The sequence below is a fragment of the Symphodus melops genome (assembly GCF_947650265.1).
Source record: "Symphodus melops genome assembly, chromosome: 7".
Classification (NCBI taxonomy): Eukaryota; Metazoa; Chordata; class Actinopteri; order Labriformes; family Labridae; genus Symphodus; species Symphodus melops.
The window spans coordinates 25,723,544-25,740,499 of NC_136697.1; the positions used below are offsets into that span (position 1 = coordinate 25,723,544).

General features: G+C 41.9%; 1 protein-coding gene across 1 annotated transcript in view; it reads right to left on the reverse strand.

Moving 5' to 3' along the window:
- Nucleotides 1-16,956, reverse strand: part of LOC306826763 (neuropilin-1a-like) — a 77,832-nt gene that overhangs the window by 44,567 nt on the left and 16,309 nt on the right. The window contains exon 3 of the mRNA XM_079348279.1: nucleotides 6,770-6,951. Within this exon, the coding sequence (XP_079204405.1) occupies nucleotides 6,770-6,951 (182 nt within the window). The remainder of the gene's footprint in view (nucleotides 1-6,769; nucleotides 6,952-16,956) is intronic.

Below are 16,956 nucleotides of genomic sequence, written 5' to 3' on the forward strand. Positions count from 1 at the left end.
TAGAAGAGAAAAGAGACATTTTGTAAAAGCAGAGGCTGTGAACTTTCTCGGGTTGCAAACCATTGGCAGCTTTGATTTTATTGGAAACAAGATGAACCTTTTTAAAGGGTCAACAAATCCAAATGTTCTCCAAAACAACTAAAAACATCAGATGAAAATCACAAGGTAGGAAAGTCCTCTTTTTTTTTCAGCAGTGACCTCCTACATATTTTTTTCTGAAAAAGAAGCACATGACCATATCATGAAATAAGAAACACGCTACGCTGGATCCACATGAAACAGATAAATTGTTAAAACTGATTTGATCCCTTTTTAATCTCAAAGATTCAATGATGAGCTGGGATGTTTTCCCAAACTTAACCTTTCTTTTTATTGACAAAACACATGTCACCCCCCTCCAATCACACCAATTCGTGCCCTCCCCTGCCGGAGCCGGCTTCGTCTGTGTTGTGACTAGAGGGGCGGGGGACGTTTTTAACTGTCGCACACACCGAGTGTGCTGTTTACAGAGGCCGATCGTGGTCAACAAACACACACACATACAACAAATACAACCCTATTAGCTCATCGGACACAGGTGGATGCACACACACTTTACATGTCCCACCATGACATCATGATCTGAACTCAATGCCTTGTTTTTTTTTTATTGTGATTAATCGCATGCCTTTTTGTCCCTTCAGGCTTCCCGTAGATAGTGTCTCCCTGTAGTCTCAGTGATGTAAAAGAAAGACACTGCGTCTTATTTCGCTTTAACAAACTCTCAGACAGCACAGCTGACGAGCACAACGTCATATCCACCTGATGACATCACACACTGACCTTTGTCCTTTGCCTCTGGTTATTTTAATGTTGTAGCCTTCGATCTACCTGAAGGTCCTTACTTTATTTCAAAATAAAAGCAGGGTTGGGTCCATAAAGGAAGTAGATTAAAAACAGAAATTCAAAATAAAAGCACAACCAATTTTATTTTTGAATGTGTAATAATAGAATTTCAAACATGAAATTAAAAATGTGATTAATCACATGTAACTATTGAAATTTGGCGATAAATTGAGTTTTTTTTTCTTCTTCAAAGACCTGTTTTGTGTTTCTCCTGTTTTAATATCGTGTCAAAGCTCTGAATTGTTTTTTCAGTTTGTTATTTTTTTAGCCAGCTTTTAAAGAACAGTTTTTTTTACACCCTCCGACGATGATGATGTTTTATTTCTCACACTTTCATTCATGCGTTTGCACGTAACACCTCATTAGTGCTAAAACCCTCAGCGGTGTTGTGTTTACATATTTCCCTTTTTATATATTCATCTCACCATTGTAGTGTAGTCTAGTGTGATGTTGCTGTGATGGATTATGAATCAGGCTGTGTTAAGTCCTCGAAACACTTTGAGGTTGAATGAGATTTGATTTACATACTTTCACAAACATTTTGACTCCCAGCGTGTTCAAATAAACAAGCTGGGTTAGTAAATCAATATCTTCAAGATGTGATGCTGCAGGTTCGCCTCCGGGTTCGTTTCCGAGAAGCTGTCATTTGGTTTTCAATGGTTGGTCAAGCAAACTTATTCTTTTTTTTTCTTTTTTTTAAACTCTGTCGAGCGTTGCATGATTATTAATTAAAGGTATTTGATGCTTGTGCCTTTTGGATGCTCTTAAAAAGAGGCTTTGCTTGCAGAAATGTGAAGTGTTGATTTTTTTTTTTTTCGTCGCAACACAAACCCTGACCTTGGTTTTGTTTTTTTGTTTTTTTAATTTCAGGTTGTCTTTAAATTAGCCAAACTATGTGCAGCAAACATACCCATCGTCTACACTGAATAGCCTGGCTTCTGCACATACACTCCTGCTGTTTTACTCACCTGAGCTTACCCACATATTGGTCGGCTTCTGCACTTCCTCCTTGACAACTACCTCAAACAACCCCTCTTTAAAAATACCGTACTATCCCTTTAAATTTAGCCCGATGTATTTTCAATACTTTGTATGTGAAATAAAGATGTTTGGTAGACATGCTTGTGATACATTTCTTCCATTATGCATTTACTTGCAGCATATAGTCATTTTGTTGAAACATGAACTTGCCAAGGTTGCCTCGCAGCTTGTTGTGATAAGTTTACTGTTGAGACTGTGAAGGCTCTCAGGGACTTCACTAATGATGTGACAAAGGAGCAGGGAGCATTATGCAAGAGAGACTCTGAAGTTACAACTCAGATGAGACTCCAGCCTGCTCTGACGGCTGAGGGGAGATCGCAGGATGAAGAAGCAAAACCTCTCTACACTAAAAGAAGCTTTATCAAGTCGAAGCAACACGTCGCACAAATGTCTCCTGATAAAAAGTTCAAACAGAGCAGTGGGTGTAGATGGCAGCTGTTGTGCCCGTGTCGCTTCTTGTACACAAGCAGTTTTCTGCACAGTCACACTCACACACACACACACACACACATTATCAATACTGCGGGTGAAAAATCTCTGCGTCGGCTCGCATCAGTCAGACGGCGTCTGGCAGCTCACACCTCCGCTGTCAAAAAGTGACATGAGCGAGTCTACGAGACAGCGACTGATCTCTGGGGGACGAAGACAACACATGGCGTGGACTCGGGTCAACAATGCCTCAGAGGCAAAGGTCGTGTGTCTGCGTGTGTGTGTGTTTCTGTGTGTGTTTTTGTGGTGGGGAGGGGGCGGGGGCGGGGGGGGGACTGTTATGTTGCCAGGCCAGATGTGACCTGTACGTTATCTGAGCATGCCTGTTAACATGAATGCACACGTACACACACCGCAGTGGAAGGCTTCATCTTGACACAGGTGGTGTCATTAAAAGGGCGACATGATAAATGATGCGGAGGAGACGAGGCAGGCTTCGATCCTTCTCAGCTGGCACACTCGCCCATCTCGTGTGTGAGTGGGTATGCGTGTGTGTGTGTCAAAAGTGCAGATGGTTTGGATAAATCTGCTCATGAGCAATCGTCCCGTCTGCATATTCATCAAGGTCACAAATTAATATGATCGTCGGGCCAAAAATCCTCGAAAGCTCCGAATATGCTGATCTAACTTCGAAAAAAAAATCTCCTCTCTGGAAGGGGATGTGGCTCGGGCTTTCTTGCTCCATGCCCGATGGTTGTTTATGGTGGAAGGCAGACTCAGAGGGGAGAACAAACCCACCTAGGGGAGGGGCTACTGCCCTTTGTGATGTCATAAAGGGAAAATCTCAAAACGGCCTGTTTGAGCACAAATTTGAGCAGGAAAAGGATGGAGAGGATTGGGGTTTGTAGACGGACTATAGGGACACATATTAATGTTAGAAAAACACAGTAAAGTATATTTTGCATAATATGTGACCGACATGAAAAATAACCAACAAACGTTCAACTATGCTTTGAAGTACTTTTAAAAAACATATTTCTCATTGTATCATATCTTTTAAATTAGAAGTAAAAAAAAACAACATCTAGGTTTTTCCTTCAACCACAGGATTTAAGTAAAATTTAAGAACAATACTCTTTACAAGCTTTTAAGTGAAGCGTTGCTGTGGAAGAAGAGAATAGTAAGCTATTGATTTGTTGACAGGTACATTTTGTTGCAAGTCTGTTTTTATCATTAAAATGAATAATATTAAAGTTACAGTAAATTACAGACTCATTTTGATGATTAAGTTGGTGATGATAAGTTTGCTTAAGAAAGTCAAAAGGTGACAACATGATGCCCAGTCCACTTTTTGTACTGTCTCAAAATGTACCTAAACGACTTTATGTGCTATATCTGACTCTGTGGTTTCATATCTTTTGATGGTGTTTGCATATATTGTGTTCATGCATTTCTGTAAACGTGCAATATCACCAACAGGAGCAGTACTCTCTTTAAAATCATTCCCCCGTCCGTCCTTCTCTCTGCCTTTGATTTTTTTATTTTTTTTATCAACGACCCTTCAATCAACCAAACCACTGACACATGTGTTTCTGATTTTTTTACAACCCTGCAATAAAACTGGAGAGTTTGTGCAAATATAGATCCAGGACGCTTAAGACGACTCGCTTGGCTATCATTTATATCCGATATGTGTTCTGTGGTCAGCAGAGGGTGGAGTTATGGCTTACGAGAGGCGGATGTGCCGTAGCTTTACAAACCATGCAGGGCTCATTAGAAAGCGATTTACCGCCGCTGCCGGAGACTATCTTTATCTCCGTGCAGAACTGGTGATCTGAACAAGAGTTTCTGCTTTTTAGTGGTTTTTCTCATCATAATGACAGACGAGGAAGAGAAGCAGCGAGTGAGGTATCTGCAGCATGAAAGATCACGAGACAACCACGAGAAACAGAAAGGTATCTACATTCCAGTTCAAGCAGACTTTTATCTAATGAATTAAAGTGTCATTTTTTCGGTTACGGCTACTTTTTGTCGACTGCATTTCTCTGAATGTGAGTGTTTAATGTTGATTAAAAGTACAAAGAAGTACATACAAGGGGATTGTGTCTTTAATCTGAGACTAAATCTCGTAAAATTGCCCTGAGATCAGGCCTAAAACAGTCAGAGAGAGATAAATGGCACCAGAGAGACGAGGCAGGGGTCTCAATAGAGTGAAGAGCCTGTTTGTAACAGAACAGCGGCTCCATTTAGCAGCAGCTTCAATCTGCAGCTCTGACTGTAATGGCTTTTAAATGTGGTGAGGAGGAAAGGCAGCAACATGGCAGGGGATTACCTGAGTGAGTACGAGGGCTGTTTTTAACTTGTTAGAGGGTGGAGGACCCATATTTAGGCCAACACACACACACACACTCACACACACACTCACACACACTCACGTGTGCTGCCCTAGTTTCGACACCCCTCTTTTTATGCCAGAGTATCCATCTCATCTGCAGGTCACCCCTGTTGCCAGCAAGGACAAACAGCCCATTAGCTAAATGAGCCTGGGGTCCCATGCACCTGTCAGCACGTGTGGCTTTATGCATGTGTGTGCATGTGTGTTCATGTGTGTGCATGTGTGTGCGCTCTGTGTGTGCAGAAAAGGAAACCAAATATAAACACTGCATTGCCAAGGACAGCTGTAACACAAACATGAGAAAGACAGAGACTGAAAAATCTGTGCAAATATACAAAAATAAACTTTTTTTCTTTAAATATTTCTGTTTTCTGGTTTTTCATAAACTACAGTTTGAAAATCCATGCGCACAATATTGGCAGATCCATGTTTATAATCCATTCCCGAGGATTTGTAAACACTACGTGGTAATGCGTTAAGATTTTTAAACCGGGAAGCTGGATTTGAAAAGCTTTTTATTGTTTTCTTACCTGAGACTTTAAGGGCCTCTTACATGTGTTAAAAATTACATTTCATATAACACATGCTTTCTTCGGCCTCCTTGAATTGCACACCGAGGACAATTTTTCTTATTTCTTATTTTTCTTAAATTCAATCAACCTGATCAAGTTGTTTATGCATCTTTCCATAAGACCACATCAGGGTTTCAAATATGTATTTGTATGTATATTGAGATTGAACGGACAACATCATTTTAAATATTTTTTCTGGATCATATTTTCCTGAAGTTGGTTGTTGACGGCAAAAGTTTGACTTTTTATGAAAGGAAATATGACACTATGTGTAAATTCCAATTAAATATCGTGTCTGTGTTGCAGTTTACGTATATCTTTCATAAATTCCCGTTAGGAAAATGTTCAGGAGCAACGTTTCCTCTGAGCTGACACTCAGCTGACCTACTTTGAAAGATTTATATCTCGGGCTTTCTAATAACATCCTGTCGTTCATCAGTCACCGCTCCACTTTGCACTCTGAAATTACACTTGATAAAGTCAGAATTGGGAGGTGGATTAGAAGTAATGCCATAGGATGTAGTTTGGAGAGAACTTGGCAGTGCAGAGCCTGGAGGAGCTCTGACCCCGCTCGCATTACTCCTCATTTAAGTACCAAAAAAAAAAAAGGCCCTCCACTCTCCATTTTTCATGTTACAACGCAGCACTTATCAACGCAAATCCACCTGGGGATTGTTATTCTTGGATCCTGTGATTCTGTGAATGGTTATTGCTCCCAGGGGTGCAAAGGAAGAAAAAAAAACCAACCTCACGTATGCACATGTTCCCTTTTATAGCTGATTTATCTTCTGTCTCCATTGGTGGAAACTGATGTGTTCACAGGAGACTCGCTGTTTGGCAGCGACTCAAGTGGACCCAAGAGGGAAAAGCAAATACAAATGTAGGACAGAGGAGCGAGGAGGTCCCTTCCTCGACAGGCCCTGTTTATTTAGGTCTATCCTGCGCGCATCCTGCCCCAGCTGGGACTCACTGTTCCTCCAAAGGAATCCTGGGGCTTTGAGTTTATTTAACTTGCAGCTTTGAGGTCAGTGTACCAAAAGGTTCAGATCAGGCTGTTTGGAAAACCTTTGGATGTTATTAACTATATTATCTAAAACGTCATTTTAGGATGCTGGTAACTGGGTTGATGAAATATAGACGATATAACGGCTCCCTGGAAATCCTAACAACTGGTCTTACTGTGCAGGAAATAAACAATTCAGAACATGTGAACGAAAGAAACTGAAAGGGGCTCGATTGATCGGTTAAACTTATACAGGACCTTCATTTTGCATCCTGTGGTGCTGTAAACTGAACTTATGCACTCATTCTAAAACTGGCTCTAAATCATTTGTTTTCCATTAAACAATGCAATGGCGACCGTGATTGTGTTCTAGCCTCTAAGCTGAATCTGCTGTCCTGGCCAAGCAGCTACGACAGCGACGTCATCGAATGACAGATTACACACCTGTCTTGAAGACCTCGTAGCGAACGGAGAAACCCGCCCCGTGAGTCTCGTAGTCTGAGACGAACTTGATGAGGAGCTGGCTGCCGCTGGAGATGATCGGAGACGGTGCGATCTTCCCGCAAAACTTTCCCAACATGGGCGATTGCTCGTCCCCGCCGTTATAGACCTCGACGTAGTCATACCTGCAGGAGGAGAAGGAAAAGATTGGGTTAAAAATACTGCAAAAAAAAAAACAGGCGGTTAAATCTTCTGTGACTTTATAATGATTTTTAATGCTTGACTGTGGCTGCAGACTACCAGGCACTCGTACCAAGTCTATCCCTGCACAAACGTATGCATGCATCATGTTGTTGTCTGAGCTTCATTCAGGGTTGAAGATTTGATGGTGCAGCAGAAAGTGTGATTGGATCAGTGAAGAATCTCAGATACAGCAGCTGCAGAGTGAATTATTTAACATTTGATTGGGTGAGCAGGCGGGTGGGTGGGTGGGTGGGGGGGGGGGCATCCACCTTCCTTTGCAGGCTGATTATATCAATATTCATAGTTTTCCATCTAAGCAGGCTTAAGTTTGTCACAGATGGTTTGTGCTAAACATTTAATCTCAAAGAACAACATATGCAGATAAGAGCATGTTCAGAGGGCGAGCACGCTCACAGAGACAGTCACATCTTTCTCCACAGGGAAGATAGCTGACCACTCTGTGCCGCACATCCACTGGCCTACATCTCGAGTAAAAGATGAGTGTGTGTGTTTTGTGTGAGAAAACAACTCCTCTGTCTCTAGTTTATGTGCGGGACAAAGAAGAAAACACCTCAGATTTATGAAAGTGCAGCGCGAGCTGAGGCAGAACGTCGTAAAGATCGGACCCGTGAGGCGAAGGAGAGAGAGGCAGCGACAGCAGGCAGGATGGGGGGGCGGTGAAGATCCCGCTGAGCTCCCTCAGAGACTTCATCAGTCTCTGCTGTCTGCAAGGACCTCCCATCGCCGCCGCTGCACCTCATCCTTTACCAGCTCACAGCCTCTCTGTCCACCCTCTGTCCGCTTCACGACACCTCCAGCGTGCCCTCTGGTAATGCACGCTGCTCGTGTGCGGCTTCTGTGAAACAGCATCTGCAGGTTTATTTGACACTTTTGTGCTTTTAATGCAGGTGGGTTATTTTGGGGGGGGTGTAAAGTATTCACACAACTCATCATAAAGTGTGTGTTTGTGTCTAAACGAGCATGTGATACATGTGCAGATAAACAGCCCTCCTCTCTGTGCGGCTGTGTCGCTGGTTCTCACGTGTGCACGAAGAGACTCTTCACAAATCCACACTGCAGGCACGAACAGGTCCAAGATTAGAGTTCGACTATGTGTCGGCATTCAGATCACCTCTGATCTGAAAATGTGTCCCTCCGTCACTGTTTGACCAATATGTGGTAAAAGCTGTGCACAGCTCAATCAAACAGGGACACTCTCTCTTCAGACTGTTTCATTCTTTATACCAGAGAGCCTGAGAAGAAAACAATCCAACAAAATAAAGTCAAAGTACATTTTTGGCCCGAGCTGAACGTCGGAGCTTTAAGAGCTCTTGAAGATCATGTTGCAATCCTTTATGTTCTTTTTGTGTGACTTCTATACGATCTAGAACCAATGCATCCAAAAGGCAACAAAATCAATACTTGTCTTTGATTTTTAAATTTCTTGGAGCGGTGTTATTTTCTTTGCTCTTCCCCTCCCCCACCCCGAATCCTCAAACATGCACGTCTCGTTATAGTAATAATAATGATGTACTAATTTTAGAGTTTGATAAAGACACAATGTTAAATCAGAGGATACATGTTAGCGCAGACGTCGAGACACATCGTGGTCTGCTGCGTTTGCTTCGACAGCCGACAACAAACCTTTTGATTTGGATTCCACAAAGCGTGAAAACACGTCAACACTTTTCTGTCATGATAGTATCATTTGTGAAGCCACTTATCTGCTGTCTGTTATTTGTCTGTTTATACACTTTAATGTTTGACATTATCAGGATTAGACTGTAAAGATTCCTCACAGATAATCTGTGTTGACCATCAGTCCTGACCCGGCCTCAGATTTCTCCTCTGACATGTGTAAAAAAAAGAATTAAAAAAAATCCCCCACTGGAAATCAACTCCATATAGCGTGCTGTTCTCCAGAGATTAAACCTGTGAAACTTCGACCATGAATAACACAGATCTACATGTCCATCATTAATCTGTTTTCATAGAGCTGGAGTTCAATGTTTTGTTGGCATTCTTTCACCATGACTCCCACATCTGATACTCCCGAGTCTCCGCATTGCTCTTGTGTTATTGGCGTACAGTCTGAAAGCACTTTGTGTCTGTTTTGATAAGTGCTGCACAAATAAAGCACATGATACAGAACTGGTTATATGATATAACAGGCGTCTTCCTCTTGCAGCCAGCTGTAGAAACAGCTTCCTCTGCGTGGTGAGCGCGTAAAGCTGCGAAAGTAGTGCAACAGAAAACCTGGAGCTGAGTGCTTTTATCTGCTGCGTCCTTCGGGGAGACAGACAAATCTATTAGGGCTCTGCAGGGTCTCTGTTTTCAAACTGAGCTTGACCTCTGACCTCTCTGACGAGGGAAGACATTTTTCCTAATGGGTAGAGTATCCAAATATTCCTTCGAGCATGATCAGCGGTAAAAGCTCTCAGGTAAGTATGTGTGGAATAACAGGAATGTGTGTCTAACCAGAGCTGACAGAAATACAGACGCAGGATCGGGCCTTTTGACCTGTTCAGGATAAATAACCAAGCTGGGGTCAATGTTTCTGCTTTGGATGAAAATAAAATGTGGTAGTGTTTTTTTTCCCCAAGAGAAGCTTCATCATCAGGTCATGACTGAAACTCGGACCGTCGTCTCGTCTCAGACTCGAGGAATTCAGCTGTTGACCGCTGATTTTGCTCACAGCTAACAACGTTAGCGTGCAGACAGAAAAGCTTGTTAGCTGGTGCCTTTCAAAGGAGCCTCTTCATGAGTTCATCATGGGAAATGTGTCTCTCTCTCCCTCCTCACATCTCTCACAGACATCTCAATTCGGTCTGTGAAAATAAGACACATGTGGCACAGGTAGACAGACAGAGCTTTGTTACATCACTTAGCACAGATGTGTGTGCAGACCTGAAAGTATGCGTTGATTCTTCCAGGAATCTTTGACATGAGCTCAAAGTTTCTCAGACGTCACAGTTTTATATTTCTGAATTGTTTCTTTGTGGTGTCAAAAAAAGACAGAACTGAAAGGCAGCAGAGAGGGAGCGTGCACCTACAGTCCCTGGATCATCGCACTGAAGACAAATGACGAAAGCCAAAAAATCTAAAATTTGAAACATTTAAAAATGTTTCGCTTTTTCACTGTAACTCAATAAACAGATGTTTGCTTTTTAAACAGATCTAATGGGCTGTTGGTAGCCTAGCGGTTTGGGTTGTGCCCCATGTACAGAGGCTGTAGTCCTCCAGGCCAGTGTTCGAGTCCAACCCCCACTCTCTCTCCGTAATTCCCAACTTTTTCCACAGTCCTATCTATAAAAAAGGCAAACGACCAGAAATAAATCCTCATAAAAAGGCTGAATGAAAACAGAGAATTCAGTCTTACAGAAAAGCTGAAGGAAGTGACCTCCTAAAAAGGCATCAACACAGAAAACAAGCTCAGAAGCATGTTTTCTATTATGCTTACATAATTGGAGTTTTTCAGTACAAAATTCATGACACTGTCACTGACAGTATTATCGTCTTTTCTGACCAGCTCTGCCGTTTTTAGCAACCCTGGCTGAAGCTTTTTAAACGGTGTAAACACTCGTGTGTTTTACCAAATTATCACAAAGCAGATAAAACTCAACAATTTAATCAATGGAGACAACGTTTAATCACAGTGAGGGCGAAACGCCAAGCTGATAACGCTTGTTTCAAAATGACGGTGAACCTTGTGTTGGTTTTAACCCACGTTAGCTTGTGTGCTAACGTGAGGTAGCTTGCAGTGTAGGTACAAGATAGATAGTTCGATAGATAGATAGAGAGATACTTTATTGATCCCGAGGGAAAGTCAAGCAGTAAATGTGAGCATTACAACATGCAGTGAGTGTGCACTTCTCGGGGGAGATGAGCCCATGAGGAAGGGCCCAGTTTGAATGTTGGGAAGCAACGGAAAAATGCTACATGCTAAAGCGCTAACATGAGCAGCAAAAGAGTGCTTACTTAATCTCCTGAAGTAAACACACTGTAACCTGCATGTTACATCACTGAAAGCTTGAATAATCAACCAGACTAATAAACAGATGAATATGCATTCGAGCTTTTGTTGAGCTACCACACAGTCAAACTTCCTGTGGAGTCATTCTCAGGCTGTGCTGTTTACAGACATTCTGCATCAGCAGTGCTGACAGCTGAGGGCATAAACAATGTTTTCCATGTTTGAATCAAGGTTTTTTTTTTGAGCCGGAGGAGAACCAAAATCGTCTCTCTCCATCTCTGCCTTCATGTGTCTCCGTCTTATCCTCCATGTGTTCTGAGAGCGCTTTACGAGCCCGCAGAGAAAGGGACTTAAGTGCGCACTTGTAAAGTCTCCGAGCCGACGGTGATATTTAGGTGATGGCGTTTTTATTCATAGCATCAAACTTCCCCCTCCCTCTCCACCCGCCCTGTCTTACAGAGGCTCATAAAATAAAAGCCATCGGGAGAGGGAGATGGAGAGGAACAATGTGTGTGTTTTTTTGTGTGTACATGCAGATGGCTGCGCTCGCTGACTTGCTCACTCGTTCACTCACGGCGGCGAGTCCTGGAGGCAGTCGGTGTTTACAGAGACTGGCCGTTTAATGAAGTAGCTCTGTCTCTTCACGCTCTCGTTAGAGAGGCTCTCAGTCTGCGGCCCCCGCAGCCTCCTCTCCATCCCCTCACATCACTCATTAACCACACCGGCTACTCCAAACGCCCTCAAAATGCAGCTGTCCGGAACAAATGCCTTGCTCAAGGGCGAAACAATCGCAATTCCATCTGGGGGCCCGACAGCACAGGTTTAAAAATAACTAACTATTAACTGGTCCCCTCGCACACTGAGAAACACACAACGGTGAGAGCATGCGGTCTAAATGTCAACCTCAGTTACCGGTCGCAGGAAATGTAAGCAAAGGTCAGGAAGAGTGGGACTATTATTGTTGCATGAGGAAGAAGTGTCGGTTTAATCAGTAACATGGAGGAATTTCAAGACGATCTGCATCTCTGATATTGAAATCTAAAAACAACAACGTGCCAGCTTTTAAATGAGCTGTTTTTAAAATCAAATCAAATCTAGTGAAGTTCTTCACCCGGCTGTTTTAACATTGATGGAGAACATGTGTGCTGCACAGCTTTCCAAAACTAGTGTTTCCTCTTTGCTCAAAAGCTCAATAAACTCAAATGCTCCAGATCCAGAGAGTGTATAGGACACGTTCTCGCCTCCTGAGACCTTCCATCTGACCGGGAATGTGAGGGAAGCATGCATCCAGGGAAGATTTCAGGGGCAGGCTGTCTGATATGTTCTTCATGTGTAGTGAAGAAAAGTATCCCTTGAGTTGAGATTATTTTCTTTTGTTCTCAAGCTGCAGAAATAATGCGTTATCTAGGATTAAAGGAAGTGGGTGGTATCAGCGGCGGATCTGAAAGAAAAGTGTAACGCCAACACAAAACTTCACAGATAAAAATAAATCCAGTTAATTAGAGAGAAAATCCAAGAACAAGCGTAATGATTAAGATATCTAATTATCATTCTTCACAGTGTGAGAAGTGAGCAGATAAGTGTTGGAGCAAAAAGCAGTGTAACAACATCAGTGACCTCTGAGGACTAATGTTACTAAATTTAAAACCTGGAGATGCAGCCTCTTTAAAAAAAAAAAAAAAAAAAAACCCAATCCAGACGGAAAAGGGGAATTTTCACACAGTCCTGCATTCCTTCCCGCCTTGTTGCAAAGCTGCAGAAGCTGTGAGCTAAAAGCAGACACCTTCGCCCTCACACTACATCTCATTAACATGCCTGCACTGTTGTGTTGTGCTGTGTTCCCCCTGTGGCTGCATGACTTCTTCAAACATCTGGAAGATATCAATGGAGCATTTACGGGCCGAAGTTGGAGCTGGGTTTTTTTTTTTTTTTTTTTTACATGAAGTTCCTGCAAAGAGACGCTAAAGCTGAGAGGGAGTGACTCAGTGTTTCTGCAGAGCGTACAGTCACACCTTTTCCCTGCGTCATTTATTCCATCTGACTTCTTTCCTTTGAAATATCACCTTCTCTCCACCTTCAACTCTAGACATCAAGGCATTTGTTCTAAAACTCAAATCTCTATTAAGTTCATGTCTATAAAGCAAAACTATCACTTACACTCCAAACTACACAATTCAGGTGTTAAAGTTTGATCGAGTGCCGTAATCAACTTTTTGGCATTCCCACCTTTCACCTGACAGACCTCGTCTACTTCTACCGAGTGTAGTAATTTCCTTCATTACCCAGAATGGCTTTCAACAACCCGAGGAGAGAGGAGGGAGCGTGTTTGCTGACAGAGAGAGCGATCGAGCCAATAACACGGAGAGTGTGCGTCGTTCCAGTCGAGAGAACAGGAGTCCTTTCCACTTTGTCAAAATGCAACAGGTAGTTCATGTAAGTGCTGCCGCATTTCGAGGTGGATTTAAAAAAAATAGACTTTGAGCTTCTGACACTTGGGAGTTTATTTTGATAATTTGAAAAGTGTTTTCCTTTATTGATGGCAATTTCATACATAGGTTTTGAGCTAGTTAGTTAGTCAGTTTGTTAGCTAGTTAGTTAGTTTATTAATTAGTTAGCTAGCTAGCTAGTTAGTTAATTTATTAGCTAGTTAGTCAGTTAGTTAGTTAGTTAGCTAGTTAGTTAGTTTATTAGTTAGTTAGCTAGCTAGTTAGTTAATTTATTAGTTAGTTAGTCACTTAGTTAGCTAGTTAGTTTATTAGTTAGTTAGTTAGTTAGTTAGCTAGCTAGTTAGTTAATTTATTAGTTAGTTAGTCACTTAGTTAGCTAGTTAGTTTATTAGTTAGTTAGTTAGTTAGCTAGCTAGCTAGTTAGTTAATTTATTAGTTAGTCAGTCAGTTAGCTAGTTAGTTAGTTTATTAGTTAGTTAGTTAGTTCTTACTAGTTAGTACTAGCTAGTTAGCTAGTTATCTTCTTAGGGAAATTGTTTTTCACAGTTCCATAGATTTTCGTGGTACACATTTGAGAAAGGTTCTCTTATTTGCTTTTAGGCACAATGTGCTTTCACAACACTTCAAACTTGTTGATTAGATTGATGCTCCTTTAAAAAAAAAAAAAAGGTTAATACAGACACTACAAAACCCACAAACACCCCATATGAGGACATTTGACTTTCCTCCATGCTGTTACTCAACAAACAGTAATCACTGTATGACTAAGTCTGTTGTAAATCAAAAAACAATTTCAGCGTCCTAGCTCGTCAGGGCCCGTTTCAAATATTCCACAAATGTTCAGGTTGTTACTCATTACGTGCCTCATGGAGCGGATTAATGTCCCCACACTGTGCGTAAAACCAGAACTCACACACAGATGAAGCATTTTAGTGCATCTGACCAGTCGTTCTGGGCTCTGCTGGGATACAGATGGCACGTGTGTGTGTGAGCAGAAGACGCCACCTGTCATCACACACACACACACACACACACACACACACACACACACACACACACGCACGCTCACCGTTTCTCACCTCCTCTGTGTTCACCGAAAAAAATCGACATCCTCTCTCTGTGTCGCTTGCACACACTCAAAGTACTCACTGCAGCTACTGTCATCTCCTCATGAATAACGCCCTTAGTCAGTTTCCTGTTCAAAACACACACACACATATTTGGGGAAATACTCACTTGTATTCATAGCACAGCCACGTGTGTTCAAGTTTGACGCCCGAGGAACTGCAATTTTAACAGTTAAGATCCTCACATTTCTATAAAATGTGTTGGAATTCCTTCTCGACAGGAAGTGAGGCATCGAGCACAGACACATTAAAAAGGGTGGGGTTGAATGTTGACAGAATTTGACTCTTGATTTGAGTAAATCTCTTCTGTTGAGAGAGAGAGATGACATGCTCTCGTGCTCCTCTGCCTTCAGGATGAAAGTTGCGAAACAAAACACAAGCTCCATGTCCTGAGAATAGTTGACGAAATTGGAAGATTGTTTACTTCCCAGCGAGCTTCTTGTTGGATTTACAGCCTCTAAATTCACATCACTACATCTGTGCCTGGATTTAGTTCCTCTGCAACACTTGAAAAGTCCAAACTGAATGTGACTTGAAAGTTCAAGGCCTGCTAACTTGTAAGTCCACGGTTGGTTAGCTTGGATAATCAAATGAAATATTCATTATTTATATTTATTTATTGTATTGTCCTAACTAAGGAGAGTGGGATTCTAGCTGCATCGTTAGCATGCTAAGCTTGCACGATCTGCTGAAAGTATGAAGCAGTAGGGATGGAGGAGAATACCTTCCCAGCAGCCTGTTTACTCATAATGCTAATCCAGTTGATGACACAACCTTGATCATCTCAGATTAAACAAAGCAAAGCAATAAACAGGAGCAGGGTGGGAAATCCTCTACGCAGGAATCTAGTTAGTCTTGACAAAACACATCCTGCAAAGATACCCTGTCTTTGCAGAGTCTTATGGGCTGTGAATGGATTTCTTTGGATGTGAGTGGATGTCAGACTTTGGGGCGGCTTGCACTTAGGACAGTGGATAGAGTAGGAACTCGAGAGACAGACAGAGAATGACATAAACCTTCATAGAGGCAAATATGGTGGTGAACAAACAAAAATGTATGACAAAATCTCTTTGGCTTTTGAGCCGTGGGTCTGACTTGAACCAGGGCCATCTTCTCAGAGGACTGTAGCCTCAGCACACTGGGCTCAACCTAACCACCAGGTCATCAGCGCCACCAACTATGAGATTTGGAATTGCAGGAATATTGAAGGAAAATCAGGTAAAATGGTGCTGGATAACATTAAAGTGATAAGGTTTAATGCTTTGTGAATTGGTTTATTTGTTTGTTAGCAACATTTCAGCACTATCATAAATGTATCTGAGCCTTTATCAATGTGTCTGGTTTCCAAGTGTCACTCCCATCATTACCCTTCTAGATGACAAATGAGGACAAAATATAATGTTCAAAATCTTCAGACAAAGACAAGAGAGCAAAACCAAATACTGAGGGAGTATTTTTAGAACGACTCAATATAGATGTTTCTTTTTTTTCAAAAACATGACAAACACACACTCGCAATAACAATGACTGTAACTCCACTGGATCAGCCTACACACAAACTCCTTTTATGAACATGAAAGTTCGACAGAAGCAACAAACACACCACTCAAAACAAAGAGAACGTCCAACCTTTGATTACATGATAAATGATCTGCTTACAGTGTGATGGAGAGGAACATTTCCAAAAATGGAGAAAATATAGTCGAGCAAATCTTTTTAGAATGAGTAAGATCATGCACACACACACACACACACACACACACACACACACACACACACAAAGACTCCCCCTCTTCTCCCCCAAAAATAAATTGGGCCAAGGAGCCAAAGTATGAATATCCTCATCCTTCACCTCTGCCGTGCAGATACAAAGCCACAGCAGCACAATCCTGCAGGGAAATTAAAAAGTGAAGAAGAAGGAGGAGGTGGAATTTGTTCTCATTTAGGAAGCCTTAATCTGACAGAGGGGGGAGGAGACGGGGAGCTCTGGTTTTTCCCCACTCTCTCCTCAGCAGACTGTTTCGGGAACCCAAAGGATGAAATGAGATTTGGTAAAAACTCAATGGGGTTTAATGGGAAAAAGTTTAAAAAGACCCAAAGTCAAAGTCGACATTTTTTAAAGGGAGTAGAGAAGTTTCTCTTCGGGGTCAAAGAGTATATCCAGACTACATGTGTGCATTTTCCAAACGCCATTTCTTAAAAAGTTGGGATCTTTGAGTTTGCATTGTGAGAGCGTCTGATAGAGATGATCTCTCCATTGTTCTTTATGTGAACTCAAGGTGTCAGGGCCTTGATATTGTGGGGGAAATTATGTTAGATATGTTGTGTAAAGCGGGTTTCACAGTAATCAAAGTAAGCTCTTTACTAGAGCATGACTATATCAGGGTAACTCAAGACTTA